This window comes from Aspergillus sclerotioniger, assembly GCF_003184525.1.
Source record: "Aspergillus sclerotioniger CBS 115572 chromosome Unknown BO94scaffold_28, whole genome shotgun sequence".
Classification (NCBI taxonomy): Eukaryota; Fungi; Ascomycota; class Eurotiomycetes; order Eurotiales; family Aspergillaceae; genus Aspergillus; species Aspergillus sclerotioniger.
The window spans coordinates 41134-57563 of NW_020291018.1; the positions used below are offsets into that span (position 1 = coordinate 41134).

General features: G+C 55.0%; 8 protein-coding genes across 8 annotated transcripts; 6 read left to right on the forward strand and 2 right to left on the reverse strand.

Moving 5' to 3' along the window:
* Positions 1–1414: 1414 nt before the first annotated feature.
* Positions 1415–2872, forward strand: BO94DRAFT_473925 (uncharacterized protein; the record flags this gene model as incomplete). The annotated part of the gene is made up of 6 exons (XM_025608497.1): positions 1415–1621; positions 1684–1909; positions 1974–2120; positions 2196–2313; positions 2367–2462; positions 2527–2872. The coding sequence occupies 6 exons, from the start codon at positions 1415–1417 to the stop codon at positions 2870–2872; spliced, it is 1140 nt and encodes a 379-aa protein (XP_025463991.1).
* A 658-nt stretch (positions 2873–3530) lies between these two features.
* On the forward strand, positions 3531–5423 carry BO94DRAFT_207308 (uncharacterized protein). The gene has a single exon (XM_025606127.1). It carries the CDS (start codon positions 3705–3707, stop codon positions 5079–5081), a length of 1377 nt encoding a protein of 458 aa, XP_025463992.1. The 5' UTR covers positions 3531–3704; the 3' UTR covers positions 5082–5423.
* Positions 5209–5674, forward strand: BO94DRAFT_207215 (uncharacterized protein). The gene has a single exon (XM_025606126.1). It carries the CDS (start codon positions 5337–5339, stop codon positions 5580–5582), a length of 246 nt encoding a protein of 81 aa, XP_025463993.1. The 5' UTR covers positions 5209–5336; the 3' UTR covers positions 5583–5674.
* Positions 5675–6027: 353 nt separating this feature from the next.
* On the forward strand, positions 6028–7846 carry BO94DRAFT_549314 (putative MFS transporter; the record flags this gene model as incomplete). Its single annotated transcript, XM_025613437.1, has 5 exons — positions 6028–6194; positions 6244–6645; positions 6704–7407; positions 7467–7571; positions 7632–7846. The coding sequence occupies 5 exons, from the start codon at positions 6028–6030 to the stop codon at positions 7844–7846; spliced, it is 1593 nt and encodes a 530-aa protein (XP_025463994.1).
* Positions 7847–8124: 278 nt separating this feature from the next.
* Positions 8125–8541, reverse strand: BO94DRAFT_473795 (DUF4267 domain-containing protein; the record flags this gene model as incomplete). Its single annotated transcript, XM_025608490.1, has 1 exon — positions 8125–8541. One exon carries the CDS (start codon positions 8539–8541, stop codon positions 8125–8127), a length of 417 nt encoding a protein of 138 aa, XP_025463995.1.
* A 1055-nt stretch (positions 8542–9596) lies between these two features.
* On the reverse strand, positions 9597–10914 carry BO94DRAFT_538431 (Hsp20/alpha crystallin family protein). The gene has a single exon (XM_025612487.1). The coding sequence runs from the start codon at positions 10784–10786 to the stop codon at positions 9755–9757; it is 1032 nt and encodes a 343-aa protein (XP_025463996.1). The 5' UTR covers positions 10787–10914; the 3' UTR covers positions 9597–9754.
* Positions 10915–11830: 916 nt separating this feature from the next.
* BO94DRAFT_207351 (putative MFS transporter) lies at positions 11831–14000 on the forward strand. Its single transcript, XM_025606128.1, has 3 exons — positions 11831–12782; positions 12859–13114; positions 13196–14000. The coding sequence occupies exons 1-3, from the start codon at positions 11951–11953 to the stop codon at positions 13737–13739; spliced, it is 1632 nt and encodes a 543-aa protein (XP_025463997.1). The 5' UTR covers positions 11831–11950; the 3' UTR covers positions 13740–14000.
* A 19-nt stretch (positions 14001–14019) lies between these two features.
* BO94DRAFT_473718 (uncharacterized protein) lies at positions 14020–16414 on the forward strand (the record flags this gene model as incomplete). The annotated part of the gene is made up of 4 exons (XM_025608486.1): positions 14020–14911; positions 14992–15427; positions 15507–15792; positions 15860–16414. The coding sequence occupies 4 exons, from the start codon at positions 14020–14022 to the stop codon at positions 16412–16414; spliced, it is 2169 nt and encodes a 722-aa protein (XP_025463998.1).
* Between the last annotated feature and the right edge of the window lie 16 nt (positions 16415–16430).

Here is a 16430-nt window from a genome sequence, read left to right on the forward strand (position 1 = left end):
CCCCACGTGCATCGCTGCAGGCCAATGCAACGGCAATAGGCTCATCCCGACGAAGACCCGTCTCGGCTACCGGCATGGTAGCCCTCAGACGATGCAGGCACACCATCCCTAGCCATGGTCAGAGTCTAGGCTGTTACTAGTGGTGTCTTGGTCATGGTAGGTGGAGATGGCCGGGCGATAATGTCAAGTCGGCCGTTGGACATAGACAACGGATATTATTTTTCTGGCCGGCGTTTTCGCTACCGGCCGCGGAGACCGTCCGGCGAGCGATAGATAAGTGGTGGTGGCGTGTAACTGGCCATCGCGCAGGAGGCTAAGAGTGGCTAAGAGTGACCGTCTCGGACCGGCGCGCCTCCAAGCGAGCCCAAGTGGGCCTCATCGACAGGGTTTGGGATCCATGGCTGCCAGAACCCTGGAGATTTCCCCAGGTCTGTCAGATTATCAATCGCAGTGCGGCAGTTGGGGCCGGAAGGAATTCAATCCTGGCATCTGACACCCGGCCTGATTTCTTTGGAAGCACGTCGGATTCCCAAGGAAACCAGGGCAGCGGAAAGCAAGCCCTCATCTCATCTCATGAGCCCGAGCCACTCGGCCACAGCCAAGGCCCCAGTCGGATCCGAACCAGCCGCCGGAAGAGGTCCGCGACACGCTAAGAGACCAATATAGATTATAAATGACTGGCATCTCCACCCCTTCTCGAGCCAATCTCCGGGCCTCCGACAGAAGCCCGTTTCCACCTGGCCGTCAGGCCGACCCCTCGAAAATGTTCGTCTTCTGGCCTGTGAGTCGGCCCCCCCCCCCCCCAGCGATCGTCGCAACAAGCTCATAACTTCATCGCTCCCACGCGTAGCTCCAGTTGTTCACTATCGTCTTTCTCCATTGGGCTGGGGATCGCGATGATCCTCAAGGAAGTTCCAATTTCAGGCCTGGATGAAGTCTGTCGTTCTCCTGCTGCGCTATTCGCTTTGCCGGAGATGTCCATCCCTCACTCGGTGCCGGGATTCCTCAACGATGGCACTAGATCCTGCAAGACCCCTGCTAGTCGCCACAGATTCTGAGAAGTGGCTCCATTCTGCTTTTGCCGAATCCCCCCTGGTGCGATTAATTTATTTTTCGTACACTTGGTCCTCGGCTTGTGCGATGACTGGTGGGATGCTGCGCTCTTTGACCGAAATGCCAGGGGTCACCATTCACAATAGGTCATAACCGGCCCAGAACTCAATCCCCCCCCTTCTAGGCTGATGCGCCCTGTTGCACAAAGCCAAGCCCGTATTCGCGTGCCCTCAATCCTCCACCAGGACGATGGGCCGGTTGAATCTAGAAAAGGCGGCATGACTGCGTCCCCGACCCGAGTTCATGGATGTCTAAACTCTCTGCGTGTCCTTCTCAATAGGACCAGCAGTTTGCGGCCAGTATGTTTCCCCTTTATCTCGGTGCCGGGGACCCACGGCCGTTGCTCTGGTCTCGAGATGGGTCGGATGGCTCCGACGCTGCGGGGATTCTCACGATAGTCGGCACATTGACCGGATTGTCGACCTTGGTGTTGTTCCTGCGTTGCTATGTGCGAGGTTTCCTTCTTCGACGCTTCAATGCAGAGGAGCACATCATTATTGCGGCATGGGTAGGTCGCTCCAGTCTCTCGTCTCAACGAAGGAGGGTCCTCTAACTCATCAGTGCTGATAGTTGTGCGCCATCGGTGTCCTGATCTGCTTCGTGCTGGAAGCCCAACATGGTTTGGGTCGCTATAGCAAGGATATCTCTGACGAGGATAATCAAATGTTGTCGAAACTGGTTTTTTGCCATTCGATCATCGTTATGGTCGGTCTCAGTTTGGTCAAGATCTCATTGGCTGTGTTTCTACGACGCTTTTCTCAAAGCCTCCTGAGCAAAGCGCTGGTTGCGTCGATGGGTAGATTCATCCACCGCGAAGGATTAACCCCAACATTGACCAGGAGTACACTGACGATTAGCAGTCTTTCTCGTTGCATTTACCATTGCCTGCGGCTTAACGCTGATCCTCCAGTGCATTCCCGTGGCAGCGGCGTGGGATACAAGCTTGCGGCCTCATGCTCGCTGCTTCAACAATGATACCTTTACCGCCATTGGTCTTTGGAATAGCAGTGAGATTGCCTTTGTCTCCCTGCATGAATTGAATGATATATCTGACCTCTGCGGCCATCTTATGACCTGCATAGTCACCAATCTCGTTACCGATGTCATCTTCGCCACCCTGCCCGTGCCCCTTTTCATTGGCATCCAGGTCAATTGGCGAACCAAAGTGTCGCTCATTGGAGTCTTGAGCCTGGGATACCTGTCAGTTGATGCACCATGGTCCACATGATTGCGACGACTAACCCTCCAACTAGAGCATGCGTCGCTAGTATTGTGAAGATCATTTCACAAGTCAAGGTGCTTAAAGAGCAAAATATGTACCGACACGACACATTCATGATCTGGAACTGGTTTGTGACGCCACACTGGATGGAAATCTGGAGCACATCGAGGCTAATCAGTAGTTATCCTCAGTGCCGAACTCAACGTCGCCATTCTCGCGGCCTGTCTCCCCAGCATCAAGCCTCTTTTGAAATCCATCCTCGATGGAACCCGCAGTTTGACCAGCGGGCGTCGCAACGCCACCTCCTACCACTACAACACGCACGGCTACTATGTCCAACACAGCACCGACATCGCCCTGAAGTCGGTGACCAGGACGCGACCGTCACCCTACGACATCACTCACGACGCATCAGTCGTAGCAAGTTCTGACAGCGATTCAGGAAGCCGGCGGGAAAGTGATGAGCAAAGGCTACATCGGACTGAGCCCGGCATTATGAAGACAACGGAGGTGGTGATTCACACTCATGGCGATTAATGTGTCACAAGTGGTCTTGTCTCTCTTAGTTTATTGCTCAGCTTTTATAATGCACCGGAGGATGTCTGCTTACTGCACTTTGCCAGTGCCCCATTCAAGAAGCGTACGCCAATCTTCCAGACCGCATACCCCTAACGTCCATTCAACCTCGGGCCACCGGGCGTGTTTTTCCTTCCCAAATTCGTAACCTGCGACTGGTGAAGTTTCAAGTCCAAAAATCCCCGTTGAGCCACCAATCTCCACAGCACTCGCTGGTCGTACGGACACCTCGTGCCCGAGGAAAACTGCTGTTGGGTTGGTGGAGACAAGGTCCATCGTCAATTTCCAGCACGATCAGCTGCGTGTGCGTGTATCTCTCGGCCAGGATGTTATTCGCATGCAGAGCAATATCCGCGGCCCGCGCGCCACCAATTGCAGGCGTTGCTACTCCTCCTCGCCGCGAAGGGATTGCGTATACCACTGCCCGAAGGTCGGATGGACACATTGGTTCGGCTCCACCAGACTCCCTCCCGATAATCCAGAACAGCAACTGGGCACTCAAGGAGTCGTCTGTCCACGTGCTGGTACGTGTCAATCACACAGCAATATCCCTCCACTCGGACAGTAGCTGCCATCCCTGGACGGCGTCCGATGGGAGCCCTGCAGCTCACATTGAGGATGCCTTCCCCGCAATGAAATAGACGGCTCCACTCCCTGCCATCAATGATGCATGACGTGGTCCGGGGCTTCGTGCAAGCTTCAATCAAGGGCATGGCAACCGATAAATAGATCGGGGGCGCAGCCCTACTAAGGATCATTTGCGACCACCTGACCACGCTTCTCCTTGTTCATCATGGCTCGTCTTCCACTCCTCTTCGCCTGCATTTCGCTGGCCCTGGCATCTCTCACGGTGGTCGATCCCAGCGACTATGCCGATCTGGCCGCAGATGCCTTTGACAACGCCTTGGAAGTGGACTACACCACCAACAACGGCGGCCCATCATATCTCCTCTACAATGTGACGGGCCCCCACTACTATGCCGACGAGGATGGAGAGGTCGCCCATCAGACCCTATCGGTGGATGCCAACGACACCAGCGTTTTGGTCGCGACGGATGGCGCTGTCGTTAATGTATCCTATACCGACATCATCAAGCAAGGCTACTCGACCTGGCTCAACCAGGCGAGCTTCTTTGGAGTCAACGCCGCCATCAATGTGGCCAACGCCTCCACGGCCTATATCGATCATAGCAACATCACCGTGCACAATGGCGCCGCCAACGTTTATTCCTATGGTACCGGGTCGACCGTCTATGTGAGCGACACGGACCTGTACAGTTCGGGCCCTGTGTCTCACGGCCTTTATGCAAGCGGGAAAGGAACCATCTATGGCTCCAACCTGCGACACTATTCCGGTGGCGAGCGCTGCTCTTCCTTCTCGGGGGACAATCCGGCTGGGTATATCTATGTCACCGATGCCGTCGCTCACACGGCCGGAATCGGCAGCGCCATCTTCTACACCCTGGGGGAGAGCTATGGCAGGGATGTCGTGGGAAAGGCCGACCAAGCGCCCAGTCTCTTCTCCGATGGCGCGCAGACCTCCGTCTTCAAGAATGTCGACTTCACGGCCGGTCTGCTGGCCGGGACAGTCATGTTCTCATCCTCAACGAGGTCCAGCGGTGCATCTCTGACATTCTCCAACTCCCGCCTGACCACGCTGGGCGACGACATGCCCGCCCTCTGGTTCGGGAATCTGATCGCATCGGCCACGCTCCATGCGACCGAGCTAAACACCACTTCGGGCATCCTGGTCATTGCCAATGCGTCCCAGATCACCCAATCCTTCGACCATTTTGTCGGCTGGGAAGAGAATGCGAGCATCCAGCCCGCACAAGTCACCGTGTCCGTGACGGAGTCCTCGCTCAAGGGAGACATCGTGGCCTACAACAGCAGCTCGATCTCCTGGAACTTGGCAGAGTATTCGAGCTGGACGGGAGCTGCATCATTTGGAAGAGGGACCGCATACTTGGGGGTCGCGCTTGATGCCACCTCCACCTGGACGCTCACGAGGAACGTCTATCTGCAAAACTTCACCAATGCCGACACCACGAACGGTAACATCCAGAGCCAGGGATACAACATCTACTACAACGCGTCCTCCTCTAGTAACGCATGGCTCAAGGCCACAAACACGTCGCTTCCGGGTGGGGGACGGTTGCAATCATACTAGTCGATCCATTTCTGCCTGACAGAGTGATGACCGACGCTCGGGGCTGGGCTGCGCGGGATTGGCATGGAAACTCCTTTTTCGTGACGAGCAGGTGTGACGAGAAATATGATTGGTGGCTCATTTAGGGAACATGTAACTAGTGCCAATGGCCGTGACTCAATCAAATCAACCACGTTTCATCGTCCAATAAAACTTTTGAGCATGCCTAGTGCGTAGTAAGGCATATGCAGATGTCCAATGCAGGGCTAGCGGTTGATGATGGCCTTGAAACCGGTTGTCTCCAACACAGTCCTACTCGCCCACTCGGGCATGTCCAGAGTTTCCCGTCACACTACAGTGACTAGAACAGCGGCCCTCGCTCATCACCATGAGACTATCACAGCCCTGGCTTGGTCTAGCGAGCAGTGGCGTTGGGTCCAGGCTCCCAAGCCGCGTCGACGCCCTTCACAAGCGGAGAGCCACGACGATGCATTACGCAAGCCCTGCGGGGTGTTAATCTAGGGTCCATTTGTTCATCCCGTAATCCCTGTGGTCGACGGCTCGTCTCACCCGACGGTACATCCGGTTGGTCGCTTGACTGTGATAAGGCAAGGTAGGGCCAGTTCAAGATCGACGCGGCCCTGAGCCCTCTTCCTGCGGCCGCCCGCCACTTCAAGGCTTCCTAATTGCCCCTCTTGCACGGAGTATGGGCGGTGGTCGTCGATTCAGGGCCGATCCCTCGTCTCTCCCCCGCATAGCTGGTCTCCCGAGATCCCCCCCACAACCCTATGGCAAACCCCGGATTTGGGCTCCACATCCCTTGATACACCACGTCGATCTAGCCCTCGGTCGCCTTCGTAGGGAAATAGCCAAGGCGAGGGGCCAAGAGACGACTTATAAAGCGCTTGGCCATCAGACTATCTCCTAGGTCAGCACACCCTTGGACGCGGCACGATCCAACAATAAGATGGCGGCAGGAATTCCAAGTCTCTCGGTTAAGACGGTGCAGAAAATTGAGGAAGAGGACCAGCACCCTCATCGTTCACTAGGTCACGTACGCTTGCGCCACCACGAGACCAACGAGGTTATTCTGGTCCCTACTCCCTCGGACGACCCAAACGATCCGCTGCGATGGTATGTGCTTGGTCTCTCACCAGAGTTCGCTGCTGACGCGCACCACTAGGTCTACCTCGTACAAGATTTACATCGCCATCCTCGTCTCTCTCGCCATGGTGATGTGTAACTTCATGTCAGCCGGCCCGACCGTCGCCATGGTGGACGTCGCTGCCGACTTCAACGCCAGCGTGTCTCGCGCAGCCTACTTCTTCAACAACAGCGCTCTGCTGCAAGGAGTCTCCAACTTGATCTGGGTCCCGCTCTTGAATAAGTATGGGCGCCGGCCCATCTATCTTTCGGCTTACCTGCTCTATTTCTTCATGATCCTGGGAGCCGGGTTGGCGAAGACCTATGCCGGCGAACTCACCACCCGCACGCTATTGGGAGTGGGTGCCGGCGCTGGTGAGTGTCTGGCACCGGTCACCATCGCGGATGTCTTCTATCTTCACCAGCGTGGATATGGCATGGCGTAGGTTCTCCTTGCCGACAGCGTGTCAGCGACCGCGCCCACTAACCTTCACCACCAGAATCTATAATTCGGCATTGAGTGCCGGCGTCTCCTTTGGGATTATTATATCCGGCCTGGTCACAATCAACCACTCCTGGCGCGCCATCTACTGGGTCGGCTGTGGGCTAGTGGGTGGCCTTCTCCTCATCGTCGTATTCTTCTTCCCCGAGACTGCCTTCGTAAGATCTACAAACCCGGACGATCTCCTGGGGGCCCAGAAGTATGCCGAGCATGTCGAGTCCCGGGGATCCGAGGTCCTCCAGCAGAAGCAGGGCTACCTGCAGAGTCTGCGTTTCTGGTCGGGACAGACATACACGGATGAATCGCTCTGGCGCATGTTCGTTCGTCCTTTCGGGCTCATTCTGCTTCCCCCCATCTTCTGGGCCACCATCGTCATGTCCGTGACCATCGGCTTCCTAGTGGCGGTCACCTCGAACTTTGCGAGTGCGTTCAGCGAGGTGTATGGATTTGCCGCCTGGCAGAGTGGCTTGTGTTTCATCGCCGGCATGCTGGGTTGCGTCCTGGGTACTTTTGCCGGGGGGCCATTTTCAGACTGGGTGGCCGATGTTCTCACCAAGCGCAACGGAGGCATTCGGGAGCCGGAGATGCGCCTGCCCGCCATTATTCCCAGTGTCATTGCGGCCCCGTTGGCTCTGCTGCTGTATGGGTTTGGTATCGGACGCGGCTGGCATTGGATTGTGCCCACGATCGGGCTGGGACTGTGTAAGTCGGTCCCGAGCGTGTGGGTTTTCTTGTGAGGAGGTCACTGACGATGCGTTTAGTGTCCTTTGCCATCAGCCAGGGAACCAACGTCTCCTTCGTTTATTGCGTCGACTCTTATCGTCCGGTGGCCGGTGAGGTTGCCGTCACCCAGCTGGCGTTCAAATGTAGGAACCAATCTCTCTGCCTTCTTTATGCGATTTGTCATCACTAACCAGCCGTCATAGCGTGCTTTGGGTTTCTTCTATCCTTCTACACCAACCCGTGGATCGCTGAATCGGGGTATGAGGCCGCCTTTGGCGCCATGGCCGGCATCTCGGGCGGTTGCCTGCTGTTTTTCTTCCCTTTATATTTGTGGGGAAGATCCATCCGGACGGCATCGATGAAGTGGCCATTTGTTCAGTTTGTCTTCTGGAAGGATGATCGGGAAGTTGGAGAGTAACCAGCGACATTGAATCTACCGAAACCATGGGTTCATTCTGTCGTCACACGTTGTCAACGATATCCGTTGCGCCTTATTCAGTTTATGCTGGCATCAAGTACGCGCTCAATCATAATGATCGGGTGTCTATATCCGTTCACCCCTGCATTGTAGGAGATCCATTCCTAAGCAGTGAACGGCAGACTAGGATGCCGGGGAAGTCGGTGCCGTTCCATAGTAGATTGTACCTCCACATGACGACTACACGCTCCCTGTCGAGAATTGGCACTCAGGGGCCTTCAAGCGTACGAGGATCTCCACCAGGACCACCCCGCCAATCCGACAAATGTCAGCCAGTGTCCAAAAGCCTTCATCTTCAGTGTATCACCCCCATGCCTCCACACGAGGAGGCCGTCGGCGAACGCGGTAAGGGCAAGGATGGCGGCGAAAGTGGTGAGGGCGGTGTCTTGGCCTTGGTACTGTAGGGCAATCAGCGCCAGACCATAGCTCGTCTCCCGAATGCCTTTCAGGTACATGAGGGGGGACACGGCGCCCGGTGGGGGAGAGTGGTTGGCGTGAGTGGGGACGGTGGCAGCGTGTTCGAAGGGCAGGCCAAAACGCGGGTATTCGGGGCCAGGGCGACCGATGGCGTTGGTGCCGAGGGCCAGGATCAAAGTGCCCAGAACATAGGCGGGGATGGGACTGAAAGTGGTCATATCTCGATCGAGTTGCTTCTCGGGGGTAGTATGATGGCTAGCTGAATGTGGCCCTGCGTCAGCATATTCCTCTAGTAGACAGATGGATGGATACTGGGGAGCTGCGCGACCCACTTCGCACAGTCGGGAACTCGGAATATATTCTGCGGTGGCACCAGAAATTGAAACGTTTCCAGAAGCAGCACTGGGAAATAAAAAAGTGAAGGTTGAGTAGCAAATGAAAGTCTGGCTGATGCCAGAGGGGGGGCGCTTTATAAGTGCCATAGTGCTGCTTGCTTCCAGTGGATGGATAGGATCGGGACGAAGATGCGAAGCTGACGGCGGAGTTGAACCAGCCGGAGTTGAACCAGGCAGACAGGTACTAAGTTACTAGTCCTCATGTGGAGTAGTGCTGACCATCCTAACACGATGACTGGCCGGTCGGACACCGGAACAATCTCCCCCGCTTAGCCGGTCCCGGTATTGTTCTGTGCTCTGGTTGGTGTCCCGGTGTATAGACGAGCTCACAAATGACAGCCATGTAGACGGTGGATACATGGTGTACACCGTACGTAAGGTAGAAAAACAACTGAGGGGATATGGCAGATCTCTATGTACTTGTTTCATGGTACTGTCTTTCAGCCACATAAGCTAGGCTTTGTCCTCCAGGCTCTTATCTCACAATTGAATATATATCAGGACGACATCTTCGTATCGCGGGCAGTGTTGGCGATCCGGGCGTCCATAACGCAATATAAGAGTAGATTCACGAAATGATGCGATACTATCTTATACTACGAACTGACTTGCCTCAAATTAATGGCTTAAGACTATGATGTGTTTTTTGCTGTTTGCTGCAAATAGATCACCTGACCATTCAGGCCGGAAGCAGGCCCTACCGCCTGAAGCCTGGATCCTTCACAGCAACAATAATCGTGCGAGTACTCTGTACTGTGATATTATTCGCCATGCTTGCATTGCCGTGAAAGCTACACATATTGACAACCTCAATCCAAATTAATGGTACTACGCATCGCTAGGGAAAAGACCGGCCCAAATGTGGTCCGCCGGCTACGCGACTGACTACGGAATGCCAGCCGGAAAGGCGGCGAGAGCCATCAAAGATGTTGAGGTAGGGTCAAAGACCCATTTATATTAGATCAGAACGTTATTCAGCTAGTATCCAAGCAGAAAACCGAACTCCAAACTCTCAGAAATTCCCAAGATGTTGAAATCACTGCACATCCACCCGGGTCACCATGACCACATCGGCCTCCACCTTCGGCAGCCTCACACTCAACACGCCATTTTCCATCTCGGCTGTGATCCCCTCAACATTGATCTCCACCGGCTGGTACACACTCCCCAGGCGCACTTTCCGGTCAAACGTCCCGACGCGACGTTCATCCAGCGCCAACGTCTTCAACAGTTCCTCATCCCCAGGGCGCTCGATCGAGCCGCTCACATTGAGCTCGAACTTCTTCGGGTCCCACTTGACCTCCACTGCCTCCTTCTTGGCGCCGGGTAGCGACACGTGCACGAGAAAGATGTCGGGAGTGTCGAAAACATCCACCTCAGGGTGGACAAAGGCTCCGGGCTGGTGATGCTTGTGGTGGTGCTTGTGGCCGTGCTCCCTGAATCCGAAAGGACCAAAGCCACGCGGTCCACCCCGGCCTCCATGCTTGAATCCGCCGCGCATGTGCTTGCCGCGTCCATAAGGTGAAAACCGGCCGTGAGGTCCGTGACCAAAGCCACCGTGAGGTCCGTGGAAGTCACCTCCCCAAGGTCCGAAGGCAGCCGGGTGTGGGTGGTCGAACTTACCTCCGGCCCATGGACCGGGGCCCCGGGGTCCGGGTCCATGACCATCGCGTCCGTGGCGGCCCTTTCCTCCCTTCATGTGGAAACCACCGCCATGGCGACCGTGGCGCTTGCACTTTCTGGGTTCGTCGTGGTCTTCATCCCCATCCTCTGAGGAAGAGGAAGCAGAGTCGTCTTCCTCGTGGGCCTCGTCCTGCGTAGGCTCTTCGTCTTCAGTGATGGGCTCTCCGCGGTGGTGACGGTGGCGGTGATGAGGGCCGTGCCGGCCACGATGAGGAAGGGAAAAGCCTCCGGGGCCGGAGAAATGCTTATCGTTGTCGGTCTCGTCGTGGGAGATGTGGTTGTGATTGAAGCCGGCAAAGAAGGGGTGAGGAAGGCCTTGTTCTTCCACGTTGGCGATGAATTCCCAAAAGGGAGCAGCTTGGTTGAGTTCACGGATGGTGGCCATGATGATGTCTAGTGGTAGAGTTGCTTTGGTGACTGAAGTATAGAAACAGGTTTTTTGTTGATCGCAGACTTGGTTCGGGAACAGAGGAGGATTTGTTGGGAGAGTAAAGGTTGAGGTGGTTGAAGTGAGTATGAGATTGAGGATCACCAAGACCAGGTCCAGCAGGCCCTTTTATAACGCTTGCTCTAGGCAACGATGCTTGCGATACTTGATGAACATCGCCACAGCCATGTTGTTGTCGTAACCCCCATCGCCTGGTGTTCTCGCCACGGTTCGGAGATTGAGGCCACAGCCTCGGACATCCAATCGTTCCTCGGGGTTTTCCATCCACGTCACCGAAGCTAGCCTGATTGGGTTTACTCTACTTCGTGATGGTGAGTCATCCTCGGGCGTAACGGACATAGATACTACATATAGTAAGCTAAACCGAGATTTGCGCCTCAGTTGCTGCGCCACGACTGCAGCCACAGCGCAATCCCCGCAGCCGAGCCTTATGGATGGTCCCCACCGGTGGCGCTTTCACGTGAAGAGCTCCCTCGAATCCAGCAAGGCTACTTTTGCCGCATGAGTCAGAGCTGACACGTATGGAATGATTACTTTGAGCAAGCTTAGCGTCGGGTCAGACGTTCCGCCGTGCGTTATCTGCAGGGCTCGAAGGATTGGAGGAGATCTTGACCCAGACTAGGTCACGTTGACTATGAAACCCAGGGCGCCTGCAGCACCTTGCAAATCGCATTACCAGGTAGTACGACTGACCGGAGACCGGCCAATGCACTGAAATGATCCAATGTGAGGGATTGTACTCCGTACTCCTTGGACCAATAGGGAGGCAACGGAATGACAGGGATCAGAATGACGGGCTCGGGATCGGAATGGCCATCGGAGAGTGAAAAGCACGCTTTTTGGCATGGTCCGTATCATCATTCACCAGCTCGAGGCTCTCTATAGGACCGGGCCCACGAACACCTCGCGTTAGTCTGCGGCCAGCGGTGTTCTATTCCGGGCTTCTTTGGTAACCTGCCCATTCCGATCTCGCTGCAAATCTTTACATAAGTCTCTACTTTGAGTGAGTGTCAGGGTATATTAAGATCCCTATGAGGTTTCCCTCCATAGCCGGATATTCGTTTAGAGGAAACTATCCGTGACCCATCGCCATCTCCCGATATGCCTCGACGCCAAAACAACGCGGAAGCGGCCTTGCATGACCAAAGCAACCGCCTCTCGCTCGGGCAGCTCATCCTCGTCCTGTGCACCCTCTCAGGCTCGCTCCTCGTGGTATTCATTGACCAGAACGCCATAGGAGTGGCGCTTCTCACCATCAGCAGGGACCTGGGGGCCGAGAGCACGATCGCCTGGGCTGGAGCAGCATCCTTGATTGGAAACACAATGTTTTCGGTTTTGTATGGCCGTCTGTCCGATATTTTCAGCCGAAAAACCGTGTATATCGCCACCTTGGTTTCCCTTTGCATCTCCGACCTGCTGTGTGGATTTGCACAGAATCCGACCATGTTTTACGTCTTCCGAGGATTTGCCGGCACCGCAGGGGGTGGAGTCACTTCGTTGACTACGATCATTGTTTCGGATATCGTGGCCCTCGAGGATCGAGGCAAATACCAAGGGATCCTCGGATCGATTATTGGTCTCGCCAACGTCACCGGCCCTTTCATCGCGGCTGTCTTTGTTGAAAAGTCCACCTGGCGAGGATTCTTCTACCTGATCGCCCCAATCTCCGGTTGCGGAGCAGTGGTGGCCTATTTTCTGGTGCCGAATAAGATGACGACCAAGGATATTTGGAAAAGCCTGGGTATCATTGACTACCTCGGGGCTGTGACCTCTTCGTTGGGTGTTATCTTTCTGCTGATCCCAGTGTCTGGAGGGGGCGATTACTTCGCATGGGACTCCGCCCTCGTCATCAGCATGTTGGCAGTTGGTGGCTTGATGCTGGTATTGTTCATTGTCATTGAATGGAAGGTGGCTGTTCTGCCGATGCTCCCTTGTAAGTCAGGATGGGAATCGTCTAATTCTGAGTCTTTTCGTTGTATTACAGCTAATCTGCGTGGGATATTGCTCAGTATCCTTCTTCAAGAATCGAACCGTCGCCGCCCTTCTGGTACAAACTTTCCTGTTAGGCGCGAGCTATCAGTCTTATATGTACTACCTCCCTCTTTATTTCCAGAATGCGCGGCAGTGGTCTCCGTTCGTATCCGCAGCGATGATATTGCCCATGGTGATTCCTCAGTCACTTGCTTCCATCTCCGGAGGACAATACATGTCCCTGGTTAAGCGATTTTCCGAGGTCTTGTGGACTGGCTATATCCTTTGGACTCTGTAAGCTGCTATTCTCACACGGGTTGAGTCATCAAGCCTTCGGACATTGGTTTAACTTCATGTCCCCTCTGTCATGTACAGGGGCGCAGGCCTTGCGTTGTTGTTCAACAACCAAACTAGCAAAGGGGTGATCGCCGGAGTCCTCATTGTCATCGGGCTGGGAATTGGCTTCACCTTCCAGCCTGGCCTGATCGCCATTCAATCCCATGTCACGCTGGTGCAACAAGCGGTCGTCATCCCTGAACGGAATTTCTTCCGCTGCTTTGGGGGCGCCTGTGAAGTTGCCATTTCGGCCGCCATTCTACAGGAGGGTCTGAAGGCGAATCTTCCTGACCGAGACAAGTACCTCGCGGATTCCACGTACACATTGCCGTCGCGATCCGGCATCCCCGAGCAAGACTGGACGGGTATTCTGAATGCATATGCACGTTCTTCCCACGATGTGTTCATTCTGCAGGTTCCCTTGATGGCGCTCTGCTTGCTGAGCTGTGTCCTTGTTCGCGACGATGGTCTGCAGACTAAAGATGGTCGGGCTCAAAGACAGCACCAGCTCACTCCGAACAACCACCGTCGGATGTCCGATGAGGAGACCGGCTCGCACACTGTTGGGAATGAAGGCAAGTGATGTGGGAGGCCGGTATATGGTAGGGCCATAATAAAGACTTCGGTCCTCAACAAGGGTCGTCATATTCCACCCGGCAAGATGCGGTAGTCTGGATTGGTATGAGCTATACAACATCAAATCCAGCTGTCGATCTCCCCTCACGTAAGCTTGATTAAAGCGGGTTAGCGTGTGGCGCTGCACTCGGAATCGGAATAAATCCCCCCACGTCCCCGAGTCGGAATAAAGGGCCCGGAATGCCATTGTGCAAGTAACGAGACTGCTTCCACTCCGTCTCATGAAAATGTTTCGACGCAACGGCAAGCCGGTCTCCTGCGAGCCCTGCCGGGTGTCCAAGATTCGCTGTGATCATCAACGCCCGATTTGCGGCCGATGCCAGACCCGCCAGAAGGAGTCCCAGTGCTTCTACCATCCCGCGCCTCTGACCCGCGCGCACAGAAACCCTGGCCCTAGGCCATCGAGACGAACCCGCGCGACAGTATCGTCGAGTCCAGCCGGACACACCCCGGTGACCACCAGGGACGATGAGATCCCCCAGACCCCGGGCTATCTGGGGTCCACCAGCTTTGTATCCGCCTTTCCCCGACCAGAACTCTTGTTCCCCAGCGACGTGGCCAGTGTGCCCTCCCTCTCCTTGCCCTCGGAGTTTTGCTCCGCCCAGGTCTCCTACGCCCACTCCCAATTGCTCGAGCTGATTTCCTCCTTTACGGAGTACCAGAACCTGGTCGTCAACTACTATCAGCGCGGTCAGTTCTCAATCGTCCCGCGCAACCTCGTACTGAACCCGCTGTTCAAGACCGGGTCCTACCTGGAGAAGTGGAAGCATAACCGGAGCGGTGCCCGGCAGGAGACCTTGATTGAGGATCTGTCGAGGATGTCATCGACGCGCCTTCCCATTCCTTCCGTAGATGCGACAGTTGAAGACCTTTGCGCCTCGTTTTCCGGTTCGTCCCTCCGATGGGAGTTCGTCGGCATTATCTTCGCATTCGCAGGGCTGGCTGCCTCGTATCCCGAAGCCGGGGAACCATACCAGAGTGGCGAGTTTGCGACGGAGATGTTTGCAGCAAGCAAGACCTGCATCGAAATTTGCGAGCAATGCAGCCAGTTAAATGACCTATCCATCTGGCTGCGCTATTTGACCGTGGCTCTGGCGTCCAATCTGTTTGGCGACACCAGTACGCTCCCAACCCTGCTTGATTCCATCAAGGTTGCCCCTTGCCTGTTTATATCTGTCTAATCAATTATCTGCGGGCAGGTAATCTCGTCTATCGATGCTTGAGTGACCTAGTGTGCCAGATATTCGCCATGGGCCTTCATCGCCAGTCTTCACTGCAGGAAAGAGTGCCATTCTTCCTATCCGAGACGCGCAAGCGAATTTTTGCGGCCACCTTCACCAGAGATAAGAACCTGGCAACATACTTGGGGAGACCACCCTTGATCGATTCGCACTTTTGTGATTTGTTGCTGCCCCTGGATCTGGACGACGACGAACTCACCGAACCGGGAAATATTCCTGGACCGCAGGGAAACAGCCTCGACAGTGATGGCTGGAAGACCAATGAATTTAGTCTCGTACGATCACTACGTTCAGTCACCGGGCTTCGTCTCAGATGCGGTATGGCCATTCTTCGAGAGAAGGTCCTGCGATTATCACTGGGGAACAGGGGAACAGATCAAGAGGCCCACCTTCCGTATGAGGCTTTTCCTTTCTTATTTTCCTTCCCCGTCCACTTCTCACGATTTCGTCTAGTCATGCTAATCCCAATCCAGTGGCATTGTGGAGGATTACCAGAAGGCCTGGGAGGCTGTGCCACAGCAATACCGTTACGATAATGATGCCTGGAACCGACTCGATCCACACAGCTGGGTGGTCTGCTTGATCGTGTACCTGGACCATTGCTATACGGGTTATCAGTTACATCGAATGCGCCTGCGGCAGAATGAAGACAGTCGGGGGCCATTCCTAGAGGCAGCAACAAAACTACTTGCGGCGATGAACGACTTTGCACGACGTCAAGCGCAGACCATAGCTTTACAGAGGAGGTACATGTGGGTGGTAAGACCGGTCCTTGGTACAATCTGGTCTTCACATATCCCTAACTCATCCCTCGGTGATCGTATAGTTCCTCTTTTATGGTCTTCCGGGGGCCGGGAGTCTCGTTTCCGAGCTGCACCGATGCAGTACCGCCGACATTCCATTCCCTGTCCCGGAAAGCCGACCTAGGATCATTCGCGACTTGAGCGTCCTGATCTCCTGGCTTGAAGGCTCCGTCTTTCCGAATCGACCCGAGTACCGGACCTGCTTGGTGATTAGTGCCCTCATCAGCAAGCTGCTCGATGAAGTCTTACTCGGTCCACAAATGACATTGACCGTCGACGAGCAGACGGGTTCAGACTTCAGCATTGCGGCGGGTCGACGTGCCAGGCGCACTGCGAATCCTGCGGCCTCTCCTTTCAGTGGGGTTACTGACTCGCAATCATCCCAACTGGTGGCCTCTTCATTTCCGACTATGACCACCGGTCCCGACCCTCTTCATGGAGAGACAGTCGATACAGGGTTTCCTCCGGACCTTGCCGATATTGTATCCTCCGAGGATTGTGTGAACTGGTTGGATGGATTCTCCTGGGATAGCCACCCCTGGGGAGAGGGCTGGCCCTTATTTCCCGACAAGTCATAATACAGTCTCTAAGTCA